The sequence below is a fragment of the Cryphonectria parasitica genome (assembly GCF_011745365.1).
Source record: "Cryphonectria parasitica EP155 unplaced genomic scaffold M406scaffold_8, whole genome shotgun sequence".
Lineage (NCBI taxonomy): Eukaryota > Fungi > Ascomycota > Sordariomycetes > Diaporthales > Cryphonectriaceae > Cryphonectria > Cryphonectria parasitica.
This window is the reverse complement of record NW_024468916.1, coordinates 143,966-160,415: the sequence shown is the minus strand read 5'-3', so window position 1 is coordinate 160,415 and position 16,450 is coordinate 143,966. Positions and strand designations below refer to the sequence as shown.

The window sequence follows — 16,450 nt, the reverse complement described above, 5'->3', positions numbered from 1 at the left end:
CGTGTGGCCCTCGCTAGGGACCGCAGCGCTCTCTGTCGCTCTTTGTCAGAATTCAAGAGTGGCTGAGAGGATCTCTCTTTGAGGTGGGATCCGGTCGGTTGGCTTGAGCTTGGCCTGGGTTGAGTCTCTCTTCCTCTTAAAGCGCGCGCAGAGAGACAAGTCGGGGGTTCTGGTCCGAGCCTCGGAGGCACTGGCTGGCTTTTGCGGTGGTGTCAGGCTGGTTGATGTTGGGCCCCGTGGCACAGCGAGAGACAGTATGAAAATGGTGAAGTAAGAGGAGAAATGGAGAGATGCAAGATGAGGCGTGGGACGAGGGTGTCAGCAGGTGGTGTGGATGTTGTACAAGATATAGGCTGTCGTCAGTCCATCAGTCAGGCAGCATACACATGTGGTATGGGAAATAAAGTAAGTGGTCGTCGTCGCATCGGCGGTGGTGTTTGGTGTTGTGGTGGTAGAAGGAAAAGTTGGTAGAGGTAAAGATTGGCTGACAAGCTAAGCTACTGGCAGATGCACCATGCTGGGGCAGCTGCAGGCGCTGAAACTGAGCGCTGATGTCACACATCGAACCCCTGCAATTATCCACTGCAGTATATAGAGTACTGTAGTTACATAGTACATGCTACCCTTGACTCTGATCCCCTGAATCCGTTCAAACCTTGTCCAACACTCGTCCATCTTCTCTGCCTTGGACCACCCAGCCTCATCAATGTCTTGCACTGACCAGAAAGCCACAATCATCATGTATCCGCCACCAGCAGCAGTAACTCTCACGTCCTCAGATTCTCCAGCCTTGCTGCCCACACACCATTCTCTGCATCATCAATATCGCTCGCGTCGTCGTTCGCACCCGAAACCGCAGCTGCCACGGCATCTTGTGTGTCCATGGCCAGCTTGACGACATCGACAGCATTGGGCCCGCTCTGTGCGTGTGCTATAGCGCTCTGCTCGTCGTCCCTTCTTTTCTTGTTCTGCTGCCGCAGCACCATGTCATCCCAGAGGTCGCGATACGTAGCACCAGCAGCGGTCCCAGTCCGCCATTTCATGTATCCTGCTTTGGCATCACGCAAGAGGCTCGGGGCATGCGCATCAGCACGGTATGCCTGCAGCAGATCTCGCAGGCAGAGTACCAGCTGACGGGTGTATACGCCTATCAGTGGTTCCGTCTTCTCTTCCAGGTCAAACACCCTGCCATCCTTAGAGAAGACGCATTGTGGCCACGTGCTTTGATCGACCCAGTGCCGCCCACCACAGCCGAACACGGTGCACTCCTCTTTGTCGGGAAGCTCCTGTTTTGTCATCATCTCGTACAGGATCGCTCCGACCCAGAAGACTTCAGTGCCCCTGAAATATGGTCTCTTGGACTATAACCACGTCATGCCTTTCCATCAGCCTTGTGCTAACCTCTCTTACGGAGGCAATGTGTGTGAAGGAGGGAATTGGAGGGAGCTTCGCAGAGGGGCGCTGTGTCTGAAGCAGCTTTGACCGGCTTACCTTGTCAATTTTGTACAGATCGTCAACGGCCATGACGCTCTGGACCTCGGCCATGCTGCTCTCGTCGTCCAGCGAGCACACCACCTGCCCGCGAGACCGGCCGTTAACGTGTCCGGACACAAAGACCCTGCTATAGTTGCCCAGCTTGCACAGCCCATACGTCTCGATGCCTCTGGGCTGCTGGAAAAAGACGTTACTCGGCATGACGTTTCGATGGAGAATGGGCATCCAGTCCTCCTGCTCCCGGTCTGCAGCGGTATAGTCTCTTGTTGAACGCCGCGGCGTCGTGCCCAGGTCCTCGACTACGTCTACTTCCACATGGCCCTCGTGCAGCCAGGCCAGTGCGCTCAGCAGGCTGATCACCACGTGCCAGCACAAGCTCTCAGGAAGCCACCCCCGAACCTGTCCAGTGTCGCTGCTCGTTTGCACTGGGCGTGTCGATTTTCGGAGCAGCGTCTCCAGGGAACCTGCGTCACAGTAGTCCCACGCCGAGAACATGCGAGGCTTGGTTGTCCTCTCGCGGACGACGCCCGTCTTGATCGTGTCGATGTAGCTGACGAGGTTCGGGTGGCTGAGAAGTGCAGTCACCGCCTGGTTTGCGCCCCGCTTCAGCAGTGTGTCCAGTTTTGGTGCCGTCTCTTCGAAGTTCAACGGGCTACCAAGGAATAGTGTGCCATCAGCACGGCGTCGAAACAGGTGCGTTTCCCCAGCAAGCTCCCGGACCAGCTCGTACTGGCTCTCAGCTGCATCCGCAGCATTTTGTGCATCGACATCGTCCTGCGTGACAAGAGGGATTAGATGTTCGTCACGAGTCTCAGCCATGGCGAAGTTGTCAGTGGCAGACGTGAGGCGTGACAATTCTAGTTCAGTCAAAATGATGGAGAGGGTATGAAAAGACAAACACGACAGACAGGCGTTTATTTGGTAAGTGAGTAACCGAGTAAGTAATGTGAGTAAGTAAGGAAGGTCACGAGCAGGTCTATTGATGATGATAAAGCAGATAGTCTTTGTCTATCTATTGTTTGTGCTGGAGCCTTTGTCTGTCCCAACTCGTTCGTTTTCCCGCCCGTCTTTGTTCCATGCAACAACCTCAGTCCCACTTACTGCTGCGCCTTCAAGTCAGTCGTCTTTATTGTCTTGCCTCCGGATCCGTGCAAATGTACCATCAAGAGGCACCTGCTGAATGACCGTGCAAGTCACTATGGCCTTGCATACCTGCTTAGGTAATTTCGGTCGCCATCCCCACCGCAATGAAAGGAGAAAGTGAAAAAAGAAGCCACGGAATTGGGAAAGAACACGACAGACACACAGAGAGAGAGACACAGAGAGAAAGAAATGAAGGCAAATACAGTTTCTTTTCCTGGGTCGTCACTGGTCTAGCATATGCACTCTGCATAAGTTATATGCGGCACACTGCACTTGAGCCCATCCAATTATAATTCCGCCCTGAAGCGAAGCCTCGGTCAGTTGTAACTGAGCGCAAGCAGCATTCTATCTTCGATATTGAGTTTCCTCCAGCATTTCTCCCTGCTGCACTAACTGGAACTCGCTAGGGCTCCCGGGCGAAGCATCCGAAAAGAGAATCGTCAGCATAAGGGCTGAATTACGAGACAATATGACTACTTTCTGTGCTTTAAATAAGCTGCATTTTTATCATGTTTGGAGGCTGTTATCAGACTCTGTAGATAATTACCGGCTAACCTTCCGGCATCCCTTGAAACCGAGTGATTTGAGCACAACTTGCAGATGCATGTACTGTACGAAATGTGGACCTCTTGTTATAAATTTAATAGTTGCTTCCTGGCCAACGATATAATAAAGTCGGCGTCTGACCGTCGTAACGTCGCCTCACGATGATTTGACGCATTGAAGTTCGGAAACACACACATACCAGTCCTGCCATTCAGTATCACAACCGGCTGACTCACTTCCCACTGTCCACATGGCTGCTTTGACTGTTTCGCTCACAGCCCCAAATGGTCGAAAGTATGACCAACCTCTGGGGCTTTTCATCAATAATGAGTTTGTGAAGAGCTCTTCAGGTTCGACCATCACATCCATCGACCCTTAGTAAGTTGACAGATGGCTCGCGTCTTTATACCTTTCTTGTTCTGTCGTGCTGATGTACTCCCCCACTGCCCTACCTTGTAGCACGGAATCGGAGATTGCCACAGTACAGGCAGCCTCTGCTAGCGATGTAGACACAGCAGTGAAGGCGGCACGCACCGCCCTGAAGACGGGGCCATGGAGTACCCTTCCTGGCACAGATCGCGGCATCCTCATGGCAAAGCTGGCAGACCTGATGGAGCAGAACAAGGAGCTGCTCGCCACCATTGACACATGGGACAATGGTAATGAAAAGCTTTCCCCCTGCCAGGAGATGGAGAGGAGAAGACGAAGAACGGCACAGAGACTAACTATTGATCAACAATACGATTGCAATCTCTTGCAGGAAAGCCATATGCAGATGCTCTGGAGGGAGACATGCCAGAGGCCATCGGAACAATGCGCTATTACAGCGGGTGGGCAGACAAGGTCTTTGGCCAGACCATCTCGACGACCAAGGACAAGTTCGCGTACACCATACGACAGCCTATCGGCGTGGTTGGGCAGATTATTCCCTGGAATTATCCCATCTCCATGGCCTGCTGGAAACTCGGCCCAGCCCTCGCCTGCGGCAACACCGTTGTGCTCAAGGCGGCCGAGCAGACGCCCCTCAGCATCCTTGTCCTCGGGCAGCTGATCAAGGAGGCAGGATTCCCACCAGGCGTCGTAAACCTCCTCAACGGCACAGGCAAGGAGGCCGGGGCTACTCTGGTCGAGCACCCGCTCGTCGACAAGATCGCCTTCACCGGCTCCACTGCAACCGCTCGCATCATCATGGCCGGCGCCGCCAAGACCCTGAAGAACATCACCCTCGAGACTGGAGGCAAGTCGCCCCTGCTGGTCTTTGACGATGCCGATCTCGACCAGGCCGTCAAGTGGTCCCACCTGGGCATCATGTCGAACAAGGGCGAGATCTGCACGGCCACATCCCGCATCCTGGTCCAAGAGGGCACTTACGAGAAATTCATCGAGGCGTTCCAGGCGCGCGTCGCATCGGTCAGCATTCTGGGCGACCCCTTTGACGAGAAGACATACCACGGGCCACAGGTCACGAAACAGCAATGCGAGCGCGTCAAGTCGTTTATCGAGACCGGTCGCGCAGAAGGGGCGACGCTCTTGTGCGGCGGCGAGGGCGGCGACGCTGTGCCTGCAAAGGGGTACTTTGTAGCTCCTACTGTGTTCACAGATGTCCAGAACTCAATGACCATCTTCAAGGAAGAGATTTTCGGACCAGTTGTTGTCATTGGGAAGTTTAAGACCGACGAGGAAGCTGTTGCCATGGCCAACGATACAACCTACGGCCTGGGCGCTGCGATTTTCACTGAGAATCTCGTCAGGGCCCATCGCATTGCTGAGCAGATCGAGGCAGGCATGATTTGGGTGAATAGCAGCCAGGACTGCGACCCTCGCGTCCCCTTTGGCGGCGTGAAACAGAGCGGCATTGGTAGAGAGCTGGGCGAGGCAGGGCTGGAGGCTTACACGCAGGCCAAGGCTGTGCACATCAATATGGGTAATAAGATCTGAGACTGATTTCCTGTCCATGGAATCAAGTGGCTCATTTGAGTTTATTTACTTGGTTACCATAGTAGACAATTTTGATTATATCTGTTGACTTGATGGGCAAGGCTTTTTGGTCACCAAAATGGCATTGAAATAAATCTGCCATTTGCTTCATTTTCAATGTTTCTGCTGTTCTCTGGTGAAGGTGTCAGTCAAGCTGTGAGGCCCTCAGCGCGATGGAATCACGAGTTAGGTATGATCGGAGCGGCTATATTTACTTGACATTGCAGGAATCACGACTAACCTGTGTAAGAACCGGCACGACTCATTATCTGTCCTGATATCACCATGTCCTGGTGAGTGGACCCCTTTTATGAACCTGGTCAAGCTGCTGTTGAACCTCGGACCATTTCTCAACCCATAAAATCGAGACGGATAACCTGGTTCCCCTGAACTATGATCCCCATGTGTTCCACAGCATACAAGATCGGGCTCCAATTCAACATCCACCATGCCGAACACTCTGATCAACTTTTCTACTCTCTTTAGTGGCCTGTCTCGCGACAAGGTGGTTGATATCGTGGACCAGTGGTTCCCCCCTAAACCGACCTACACTGAGACATCTGTGGCGCGTCAAGATGGCCGCGTGTTTATCATTACCGGAGGCAACTCGGGCATTGGGCTGGCGCTTGTGAAGCTGCTGTACCCTAAAGGTGCCAAGATCTACATAGCTTGTCGGTCCGAAGAGCGTGCCCAAGCCGCCATCAAAGAAGTTCTGGACGAATACAAGACAGCCTCCAGGGACGACGACAGTACGGCTGGCCCGCCGGGAAGCATCACCTACATGCATCTCGACCTCGACGATCTCGCTACTATCAAGTCCTCAGCCGCCTTCTTCGCGGAGAAGGAGTCCCGTCTGGACATCCTCTGGAACAATGCGGGCATTGCCGGAAGTCCTATTGGGACCAAGACCAAGCAGGGCATCGAGGGTCACATCGGGATCAACTGTGTCGCACCACTGCTCTTCACGCAGGAGCTGCTCCCTCAACTGCGCAATGCGGCGTCCCAGTCACCACCTGGCGCCACGCGTGTGGTCTGGACTGCTTCTCTCATCATCGAGAGGTTTGCTCCCGAGGAGGGCGTTGACCTCGACGCCCTCAACAGAATGAATGCTGAGGAGACAGGGTCGGAAGCCGCATCACGCGACTACGCACAAAGCAAGGCGGGCAACTGGCTCCTGGGTGTCGAAGGGGCTCGCAGGTGGGGCCACGAGACGGAGGCTGGCAAAGCCGATGCCATTGTCAGCGTGACGCAGAACCCTGGCATGATCACGACGCCCGTCTGGAAACACCAGCCGGGCTGGTTGATGACATTCCTGAGCCCGACCTTTTATCCAGCACAGATGGGGGCTTATACGATGCTGTACGCCGGTTTCTCTAACGAGGTCAGCCTCGAAAATAACGGCGCCTACGTCTTGCCGTTCGGGCGGCTTCAACAGAAATCCACAAACACTGGGATCATAAAGGCCATTGGGAATGGAAAGGCAAAAGAGTTCTGGGAATGGTGTGAGCAGCTGTATGGGCAGTATGCCAAGTGAACACTGGAAGGAATTATGTCGTGTTATATGTTTTTCTAGCCCCTGCCTCAGCATTGAAGTTAGCCAGTCTCAACCTGGCTCGGCATTTGTTTCCCTTAAAGTCTTAACATTGGTGTGTCCATAGCCGCTTTCGAGCATCTTTGCTGCTTTTCCTCATTCTTAAGCGCGGCCATTGCTACGATTGGATATTGACATCCATACTAATACATCTTACAACTTCTTTCCTAGTACCGCGCAAGTGTGTTTCTGACAAGTCACTGCTGCAGCTTACAGCCAATCACAGTCTGCCAGGTGCTCTCAAACCCATTTAAAGTATGCAGGTAAGCTATGTTGATCACACAACGGTTAGAGCGCCAAGAAGGACCTGGAAAAAGTGCCCTGTCGAATATATAATATCGTGCGTAGCTGCCACGCCTCATATCACATGGACAACTGACAGAATGATTCATCTATGCAATACCATTTTCTTGGTCCTTGCACACGTAGTGATTTCAATTCACTGATAGATTAACATGTGTACTGGGCATGAGTTGCAGCCTATTCTAGGTCTTGAGAGTTCTTCTGGATTCTTATATTCCGCATCTCTAGTTTATTGATATCAAACAGTGCTAAAATCCCTACGCAAGAATCACTCACTGCCGGAAAAATGGCGATGGCAGAGACAACAAACTTTGATTAATGAGCTCTCGTGACTCGAGTAGGCTTGCATGCGTACTTGGCTTTGAGGATCTGTTCGATGAGTGTATCCAAAAACTGTGTTGCATGCAGATGTTATAATGAGCGGTCTTGTTGGACAATGATTGGCATGTTTGCTGTTCCAAAACGTCAAACGCATTACTGTTAGTCAGTCATAACCCACTCTGAATCACTGTCAATATGAGCGTCGGAAAATCGAAGACTCAGAAGAGGGCCTCGTCACAACCTTGGGCAGTATTTATAAATACGTGCTCTTCTGTCCAGAGCACCGATTTTTTGCGAGTAAACGGGAAACGGACTCCCTGCCAATGCTATATTATTTCAGGTACTCTCCTTTTCTTTCTTTCTCTTCCTCTCTCTCACGTACATTGTTCCAGTAATTAGCAAGCCATCACCTGTTCATTTCATTACATCATGCGATCCTTGCTCGCTTTAGCATTGAGCCTCATGGCTCCTGTTTCGCTGCTTTTCTCACGTCTGGCGACGGGCTCGAATATCTACCGACCTGAGGCCGGGACCAGTTCTATGAACACAGGACATGTCCTTCTACATCGAAACTCAGACGATGTGGCTGGAAATGATACGAAACTTGATGTCACCATCTACAATGGCAGAACGAACCAGCTCTACGCCTACGTGACCGCCTTGGATCCTGACAACGGGGCCTACTACGTCTTATACAATGGCAGTGACAGCTCTTTCTTTTGGAAGGTCAAGCCGGACGGAAACACCTCTGTCCCTTACTACTACACCCTGGAGGACACCAACTACGAGATCCAACTTCCCCCGGGCGAGAACACGTCTCTCTTCCTACCAAGTTACGCTGCCAGTGGTCGCATTTACGTCGCCGAAGAGCAACTTGCGTTTGGCACGGTAGGGGGCGGACCGAACTCGGGATTTGTACAACCATCCGTCTCGAATCCCGGTCTTTCAGAATACAACATCTCCTTCTCATTCATGGAGTTCACATATCTCGAGGGCAATTTCTATGCGGATATTTCTAGCGTGGATTCTGTATCCGTTCCTTTGGGTATACGAGTGGTCTCAGAGACAGGACTTACCACCACTGTCTACGGGCTCATTCCAAATGCGACAGAGTCAGTCTGTGAGGGCTTAGAAAAGCAGACTCTGAATGACCAATACAACTGGTCAAAACTTTGTGTTCGTGCTGGTGACAAGCTGATCCGCGTCTTATCGCCCAGCCAGTACCTCGCCATGAACCCAACCGACAACTTGTCCACATATTACGATGTTTACATTGAAGAAGTCTGGGAGACCTTCACAACGGTGGACCTAAGGATCGACACCCAGGACAGTAGCTCTTCCGACCCAGACGGGTTGAGCGTCGAAAACAGCACGGTGGTCACCTGCAACATTAGTGCCGACGAACAGCTTGTATGCCGTCGAGGTAACAATGACTACATCTTTGGCAAACCAACCACTGTTCAAGTCTTTGGATGTACACAAGAGTTGGGCAGTCCCTTTCATGTCAACGGAAGTAATATCGACCGGACCCAGGCCGAGATTGTACCTCGACTATGCGCCGCGTTCCAACGAAGCACGCTCCTTATCTTCCACGGCCAACTCCAGCCCAATGCAAACGTTACCGCCGAGCAATACTACAAAGTCAAACATACCAACCATTATGCCAGGCTCGTACACGAAAACCAGTATGGTGGTATGGGATACGCATTCCCGTATGATGATACCAACCCAACCGGCTCAGACCTCGACAACGCGACAGCGAATGCTGCAGGAGTGATCAGAGACTCCAATCCAAAGCTTCTATATCTAGTGGTGGGCAAATAGTCAGTTTTGCTGTCGTGAGTAGCTGGTTATATCTATGTAGCGGCGTGTGCAGTGGGAATACAACGGGGTTACAAGAATGAACCCTAGAGACCAATACAATCCTTTCTTTTCTTTTCTTTCTATACTATGCGTCTATAAATGTGTATGAAAACACCTCAGTATAAGAAAGGTAGACAATTTCATTACCTTGGCGCAATTGTCCTGCCGGTCAACCGATCTAGCACCCAGCTCACAACTACCAGCACTCGCTGTCTCCATGTTCGCGTCCACAGAAAGTTCTTGCTTCTCCAGGCGACCCAGGCCTCTGCTCCAGTGTAGTCACTCTTCCCAGCAATCACACCATCACTATGGCCCAGATACGCAACAATCGGTGCCTGCTTGTATTCAAAATGGCCAACCCTGCTCTCCTTGAACTCTGCGTTCATTGCCGTTGCAAGCCACTTCCCTTTTTGGCAAGCAACCTCGGCGGTTGTTGGCAGACTTGAGCCCTCGATATCTGCAGCATCACCAAGAGCGAAGACATCGGACATGATGCCGCCCTTGTTAGCCTTCAGCCGGAGGAACTCATCCGTCAGCATCCGTGGCAGCCCGTGCTCAGACTTTTTGCATCTGAGGTTTTCCACAAGCGGAGTGACCTTGTTCCCCGTGCTCCAGATCACTGCACCACAAGGAATTCTGCCCAGCTCCTTGGTGTAGATGGCCTTGCTGTCCACCTTTTCGATGTGGCTGCCGGTGACAACCTCAACGTCTCTTCTATCAAAGCTTTCCATGGCATACTCCTGGAGGTTCTGATCAAAGCCACCCAGCACGTTGGGTGCAATATCGTGTACCGAGATGCGCACATGTTTTTTGACATGTGGGTATAGCCTGGCGAAATCACCGTGGAAGAGGTCGGAGAGTTCGCTTGATATCTCAACGCCGGTAGGCCCCGCTCCAACAATTACAAAATGCAGGATGTCTCGAACTATATTTCAAGTAGTCAGTTTCTTAATCTATAGAAGTAGTCATATACATATCGAGAGGGAAAGAGAAGGAAAGACAGAGACTGAGGGATTATAGATGCCAGGTTGAGAAAGTATTACTTACTCTGCTCTCCTGAGAGACCAGGGATTGAAGCTATTTCGAAGCAATCACGGATGCGAGTTTGAATTGCCTTGGCGTCCCGTGCTGTACGGACAAACATGGCGTTCTCTGCCACACCTGGGGTGCCGAATGTGTTGTTGGTACATCCTGGTGCCAAAATGAGGTAGTCGTAGGGCAGGCCGAACTGTTGTGGTGCGGTGTCGGCCACCTCGTCGAAGGCCGGCATGCACTTGCAAGTCTTGGAGTCGAACTCGACATCCTCAACACTGGCTTTGATGTAGCGAACATCTCGAGCCTGATGACGAATGGATGTTTCCACGATACTGTGCCCGATCAGAACATGTGCTGTATGAGATGTTTCCCCACCCCATTACAATAGTTTTCATGGAATCAAATTGTACGAACCTGAAGTCGTAGAGACCGCAAGCGGCGCTCGCCAGCAGCGGTGTGTAGGGAGTTGTTTCCTCAGGAGAGACGATCGTGATCTTGAACTTGTGCTCATCCAGAGCGGTTGACAGAGTGGCCCCAGCCCAACCAGATCCCACGATGACGACCCCTTTCCTGTTGGCTCGTTTGGCTACATATGGCATGGCTGCAATGACACGCCTGCGTGTGAATCCTAACATAAAAGATGAAGATAGAAGGTAGACAAGACTCAAAGTCTATAGGAAGCTGGCGTAGCAAAATAGTGTATGAACATGTATTTGAGTAAAAAGTCGTTTGGGCAAAGGGGAAATCTTTCCACAATAGGTTCTTTTTTTATTTGGGGGGGGTTTTTTTTATTTTTTATTTTTTATTTAATTTACAGATGAATGAAGCAGCCCTGCTATATTAATTATGCTGTGCACGCCATGATTTCAAGACTGAACGTTGCGCCTAGGCCAAAATCCGTGGACGTACATAAAAAAGACGGCGTCATCGATACTTGCCAGTTGCAGGGGCAGTCCTTGGCCTCCCAGGTTTTCGCACCGGCTCAAGGACCATTCTCGGAAATGGTTCGGTGTGCTGCATGCTGAGATCTCTATCATGCCTGTTCCTGTTCCTCCCCTCTTGCGATGGTCTCTGATCTCAACGCATTGCAGCTGCTGACCAATCTTTGTCTCTCGCTGGAAGAAGAAGAATCCGCATAGCCGAAGGAACGATAATATTCTGAGCAAAGGCGAGGTTCGGTACTTGAGGCGCATCATTCTAGGAAAATCCGATGGCCTGGAAACTTCCGTTGAAACCTCCCGGGCCTGTTACTTAGCGCCGGCCACATCCGTGAAATCGGCAATCTGGACTCTTTTAACAGTGATTTTGGTATTAGAAGTTATGAGATTCCTTACGCTTGAAAGGAAATCCAGTGTTGGTTCGAGCTCAGGAAAAGCAGTGTAAGAGTGAGAGAAGTATCACAAGGAATGGGCTGTGCTATATCAGAGGCCTTGTAGACAATGGGCATAAAGCTCCCAACATAGCCATTGCGCTGCTTGGATTATGACTGGTCTGAATTAGGCGGTGGTTGATCTCCAGGAGTAAGTGCTTTAGTCTATGAGAGGCCAGAAAAGAAATGACAAAAAGAAATGGTTAAGAAGAGGACGAAGAACATACACGAAAGGATAACGAGTAGAATGCAACAGCAAGAGAATAACAACGGGTCAGTATTGATGTCGTGTACATAGGTGCTCGAGTACACCAGCAAATGACTTCGTATTGCCCCGAGCTGCCATTACCTTAAGCCAATCTTCATTACAAAACTCTGGAAGGACTAGGAACAAGAAACAAATAATGACAGGAAAAATAGACATAAAATCATTTGCGATCCGTGAATAAGTACTTAGTAGGGACTGTACGTTTTCACCCCGCACTCTTGCAGACGGTCCCTGAGACCCTACTTCTTCTCTCTTGGCAGCCATTACTCCCTGCGTAAGTACTTTTTACTTACTCATCTTACCTCTCAGGGCTCGCTGTTACTGACCTCCTACACGCCTGAATACAACCTCATCACACCTCATGCTATCAATACAGATACTCAGTTCGCAGCGCGTCCAGTCCAAGGCATTTTCTGTACAGTAATAATTACTCTATGACGTCAGCGAAAATCGACACGGCCAGCCGCGTTGCGGCCGGAGGGAAATCACACGCTGAGCCACCACCATCGACCTGTTTTACCTGCACGCGTCTCAACTCCACGACCTTTCTCATTGTCGAAGATGACCAATGGAGAGAGCATCCCTTCATATATGCCAAAATTTATGCTTCTGTCATTGTCCTTGTTGACACTGGCTGTGGCGGTGCGGCAAGGGATCCGTCTGTCGAGCTGAGGTCACTCCGCCGTTTCATCGAGACATACCCAGTCGAGGGCAATGAGGGCCAGCCGCTGAACCCTGAAGGGCAGAAGGGGTATGCCGTCGTGTGTACGCACTGTCACTATGATCATATCGGTGAGCACTCTCGCCCTTTCGCTTCTGCATCTTGAGACACGTAAAGGTTGACCCAATGTGTATCAACATCGCGCCCCCTCCCGAAAAAGGCGGTATAGAGCAGTTCACAGACACTCCCAGATCGTCGATATGGGCCAGCGCAAACGATAAAGACTTTATTCAAGGTGACCTGCCCAGCAACTCCCTGTGTCGCTTCGTCGGGATGGACACGCCCAGATACACAGTTAGACATTGGGCGGGCGACGCGGAGACAATGAGACATGACGATGGCAGCGAATCCCATGATCTTGGGCTGGTCATATATCACGCCCCAGGCCATACGCCAGATGAAGTTGCGATATGGGACCCCCAAGAGAGGGTTCTTTTCGTGGGCGACACAATGTATGAGTGGGCGCCAATAATCTTCCCGCCTGGCGGGGGCAACCTCCACGCCTACACGTCGACCCTGTTCAAACTGCGGGATCTGATCAGCAGCTGGAACGCGGCCTCCTCTGCTGAAGGAGATAGGGTCATGCTGGCCTGTGGACACATTACCAGCACTGTGGACGCTGGTGATTTCGTGGGGCAAGTCGAAGTTTTCTTCAGCAAGGTGAAGAGGGGTCTCGTCGAACCACAGGATGGGGGAGATGTTCGCGGGATCCCTCTTGTCAAGTATGAACGGGAAGACGGTAGGATCTCGTTTCTGGGCCCCAAGAGTCTCTTTGAAGACGCACGAGTGGATAAGTGTCAGGTCTGAATCTTGTAACGGCTTTCACGCAAACAATTTGTCAACAGTGATGCATTAAGAGACAGCAATGGTGCATGTGTGATACAGGCTTGTTCTTGGGCCCTTTTTTTTTTTTTTTTTTTTTTTTTTTTGCAGCCCTTCACCCACGTTTTCCGATTGAGAAAAAGAATGTTTGCCAATGATTGCTCTGACTTTATTCGTGTACTTTCTGGGAATTACTGCCTTCTTGCCATTTGCCACACCGTCATGCTCTATGGCCACCGCCACCATCTTCGCCTTCGTCCTCGTCCGAAAGGGCACTTTCCTCTATCGCAGACGCGTGACCCACCAGCACATTCTCGACATGAACCTCTGCCTCGCGCGTCCCTGCCATGTTCCCTTCCCTCGGCACCCACCACAGCTGCACGGCGCCTAGAACGGCGACGGCAGCACAGCTACCCCAGGCCGCAGCGCTCCCGCCGAAATCGTAGACAACTCCCACCAGCGGTGAGCTCACGGTCCTGGCCGCGCAGACGGCGCTCATGGCAAGGCCGTTGACCCGCCCGAGGACGAGCGGGGAGGGTGTGGCGTTCTTGAGCAGAATGAGGGCACAAGGCGTGGCGATGATGCCGAGGAGGTTCTGCAGGAACATGGAGGCGTAAATACCAGCCGGTAGAAGCCAGGATTCATCAGGGGCAGCGGCGGTAGTGGTGTTGACGCCGTCGTCCACACGGCTGGGCCGCAGGAGAGAGAGAAAAGGCATGATGATGTAGCAGATGGGATAGAGCAAGGTGGGCAGGAGGAAGGAAAGCCAGACGCCAGCCTTTTCGACAAAGACGGGGAAGATGACACCCTGACAAAACAGGGCGATGAAGCCGTTGACAGCCAGATAACCACCGACATCGTGAAGGCTGAACCCCATGCCTCCCACTAGATCCAGACGAGGATGAGGCCCAACGGCGCTGTAGGAAGGGGCGTCTAAAAGATAAATGGGTAAGATGGCACCAAAGGCCATCTGGTGGAAGGCGGCTATTACGAGGGTGATGATGAGCATGATGACGGAGAAATTGAATGCCCTCTGGGTCGTCTTGTCATCATGATGGTGATTGTGAGCCGATCGTTGGTCTTGTTGGCCTCGTGCGTCTTGTGACGGGTCGCGGAGGTCTGGACGCACGCTGATGGAGTGGATCGTGCCAAAGGAGTTGCGACGAAGGTCAAATCGCTGATCAGTAGCGGTCGGCAGTCCCTCCTCACTGAAGAATGGCCCACCCCGCCGCAGTATACTCTCGGTGATGGACTTTGACTGGCTGACGGCGCGGACAAGAGGAGTTGTCTCGTCATCGTCGTCAGCGTCAACGTCAACATCAATGTGGTTGTCGTCATCGTCTGCGTTTGCAACCGTGCCTGAAGATGATCGGTGGTGCTTCTGTGCGATGGTGGTATTCCTGATCGTCTTCCTGGTCTTCTTGTTCTTGAAGCGAGGGTTGGTCTCATCAAGGAAGAAGATACCCTGGATGACGGCGGCAACAATGACGGCCACGGCCACCAGGTTCGGGAGGAGATATGGATACTGGCCAAACAGGCCATCTTCTGGAAAGATGTCGGGGTAGAACTTGGCCGGCTGCGCAAGGAAGCCTCCCATGGCAGAGCCGATGATGGAGCCCAGGAACCAGACGAAGGGCTGCACGGCATAGGCGCGAGGTTCGTGCTGCGGCTTGTCCATAACCATCTCGGCGACCATAGTCTGCATCACAGAGACGTTGCCGTTGAGAGAGCCTCCGACGAACCTGGCCAGCAGCGCCACCCAGTACTTTTTGGCCAGGCCGAACAGCAGGCTCGAAAGGGCCACTCCACAGAGGCCAAACAGGACCACCGGCTTGCGCCCATAGCGATCTGATATGGCGCCCCACATCATGGCAGTGAGGGCCTCGGCCACGGCATACGCAGAGACGAGCAGGCCGGCATAGAAAGACGCGTTGATGTCGTTCCCGTTCAGGTCTTGGACCATCACGTAGGTGTACGCGAGGATCGAATTGAAAGCGATGGGCTCCGAGAAGCGGCATATCGCGAGGATGGTAAGCTGGTAGGTTGGGAACGCATCATCGTCGCTGACATCGTCGTGGTGGTGGTGGTAGTGAGGGCTGGCCTGGACGGGTGTCCTTCGCTCGTCTTGGGCATGTTCTCTCCGATGGTCATGATGAGGCATTCTCTTTTAGGAAAGCAAACAGTGTGTGTGTGTGTGTGTGTGAGGGGAAGAGGAGGGGAAAGAGATCAACCTCTACTCAGAGGTCGGGGATTGACCGTCGTTGATCTAGATTAAAGAAAACTAGGGCCAATAAGGTTGATCATGAAATTGTGTAGTTGATAGTCCTGAAATATGTGAAATAATAAATACTTATAGAGAAAGAATTACTATCAACAATGTGAAAGGGGATGGTTTCTGATACAATAGTATAAGACGAAAATCTTGCCAGAATTTATCTCATTCTCCCCTCAGCAGCGCCTTGGTTTTGGTCCACCACCAGTTTTATTGGAACCATGATATGGAGGGGTGAGAAAGGCACGACTCGCGGGGAAATACACTCAAGTACAGGACATTAGAGCAAAAGGGCCTGTACAGTAAGAGGCCATGATTGGTTGGCGAATTTCCATGGCACGGTCAAGACGTCCCGTATTCCCGAACTTAATGCGTATGAACGTACTACTGAAGAGAGATGGCACGTGGAATTAGTACGAAGATTACCCGGGCACGAGATTATAAATGAGAGACAAAAGGAAGAGAAGATCAACAAGCCTGCGATGAAGGGGAGGAGGGGAGTGGGACGTTTGTCAGATTCCTACTCTCTCCCAGCGGTGTGCTCAGGGAATGATGTGATTGATTCATCAGAGCAGGGGGAGGATGCACACTGCACAGTGATAAGGACTACTTGATGTTATTACTATGCTGCCGGCACGGGTAGCAATGTAACCAATGTGACCTGGTTTCTCGATGCTGGGGCCGGGACCTTTGGTACCGACCCTGGATCCACGGTCTCTTTTTGA

At 51.8% G+C, this 16,450-nt stretch overlaps 7 protein-coding genes across 7 annotated transcripts; 4 read left to right on the top strand and 3 right to left on the bottom strand.

Moving 5' to 3' along the window:
* Positions 1–767: 767 nt before the first annotated feature.
* Positions 768–2,313, bottom strand: M406DRAFT_75931 (uncharacterized protein; the record flags this gene model as incomplete). The annotated part of the gene is made up of 2 exons (XM_040925920.1): positions 768–1,361; positions 1,492–2,313. The coding sequence occupies 2 exons, from the start codon at positions 2,311–2,313 to the stop codon at positions 768–770; spliced, it is 1,416 nt and encodes a 471-aa protein (XP_040772231.1).
* A 1,120-nt stretch (positions 2,314–3,433) lies between these two features.
* M406DRAFT_265283 (aldehyde dehydrogenase) lies at positions 3,434–5,121 on the top strand (the record flags this gene model as incomplete). The annotated part of the gene is made up of 3 exons (XM_040917721.1): positions 3,434–3,561; positions 3,643–3,842; positions 3,944–5,121. The coding sequence occupies 3 exons, from the start codon at positions 3,434–3,436 to the stop codon at positions 5,119–5,121; spliced, it is 1,506 nt and encodes a 501-aa protein (XP_040772230.1).
* Positions 5,122–5,608: 487 nt separating this feature from the next.
* Positions 5,609–6,694, top strand: M406DRAFT_342084 (NAD(P)-binding protein; the record flags this gene model as incomplete). Its single annotated transcript, XM_040921734.1, has 1 exon — positions 5,609–6,694. The coding sequence occupies one exon, from the start codon at positions 5,609–5,611 to the stop codon at positions 6,692–6,694; it is 1,086 nt and encodes a 361-aa protein (XP_040772229.1).
* Positions 6,695–7,915: 1,221 nt separating this feature from the next.
* Positions 7,916–9,199, top strand: M406DRAFT_52751 (family 64 glycoside hydrolase; the record flags this gene model as incomplete). Its single annotated transcript, XM_040924489.1, has 1 exon — positions 7,916–9,199. The coding sequence occupies one exon, from the start codon at positions 7,916–7,918 to the stop codon at positions 9,197–9,199; it is 1,284 nt and encodes a 427-aa protein (XP_040772228.1).
* Positions 9,200–9,381: 182 nt separating this feature from the next.
* M406DRAFT_266803 (FAD/NAD(P)-binding domain-containing protein) lies at positions 9,382–10,872 on the bottom strand (the record flags this gene model as incomplete). The annotated part of the gene is made up of 3 exons (XM_040917827.1): positions 9,382–10,163; positions 10,286–10,605; positions 10,688–10,872. 3 exons carry the CDS (start codon positions 10,870–10,872, stop codon positions 9,382–9,384), a joined length of 1,287 nt encoding a protein of 428 aa, XP_040772227.1.
* Positions 10,873–12,431: 1,559 nt separating this feature from the next.
* On the top strand, positions 12,432–13,459 carry M406DRAFT_357658 (uncharacterized protein). Its single transcript, XM_040923739.1, has one exon. The coding sequence runs from the start codon at positions 12,758–12,760 to the stop codon at positions 13,436–13,438; it is 681 nt and encodes a 226-aa protein (XP_040772226.1). The 5' UTR covers positions 12,432–12,757; the 3' UTR covers positions 13,439–13,459.
* A 289-nt stretch (positions 13,460–13,748) lies between these two features.
* M406DRAFT_228941 (MFS general substrate transporter) lies at positions 13,749–15,518 on the bottom strand (the record flags this gene model as incomplete). The annotated part of the gene is made up of 2 exons (XM_040915801.1): positions 13,749–14,654; positions 14,808–15,518. Coding segments are annotated over 2 exons (1,617 nt in total), but the record flags the coding sequence as incomplete, so codon positions are not given.
* Positions 15,519–16,450: the final 932 nt, after the last annotated feature.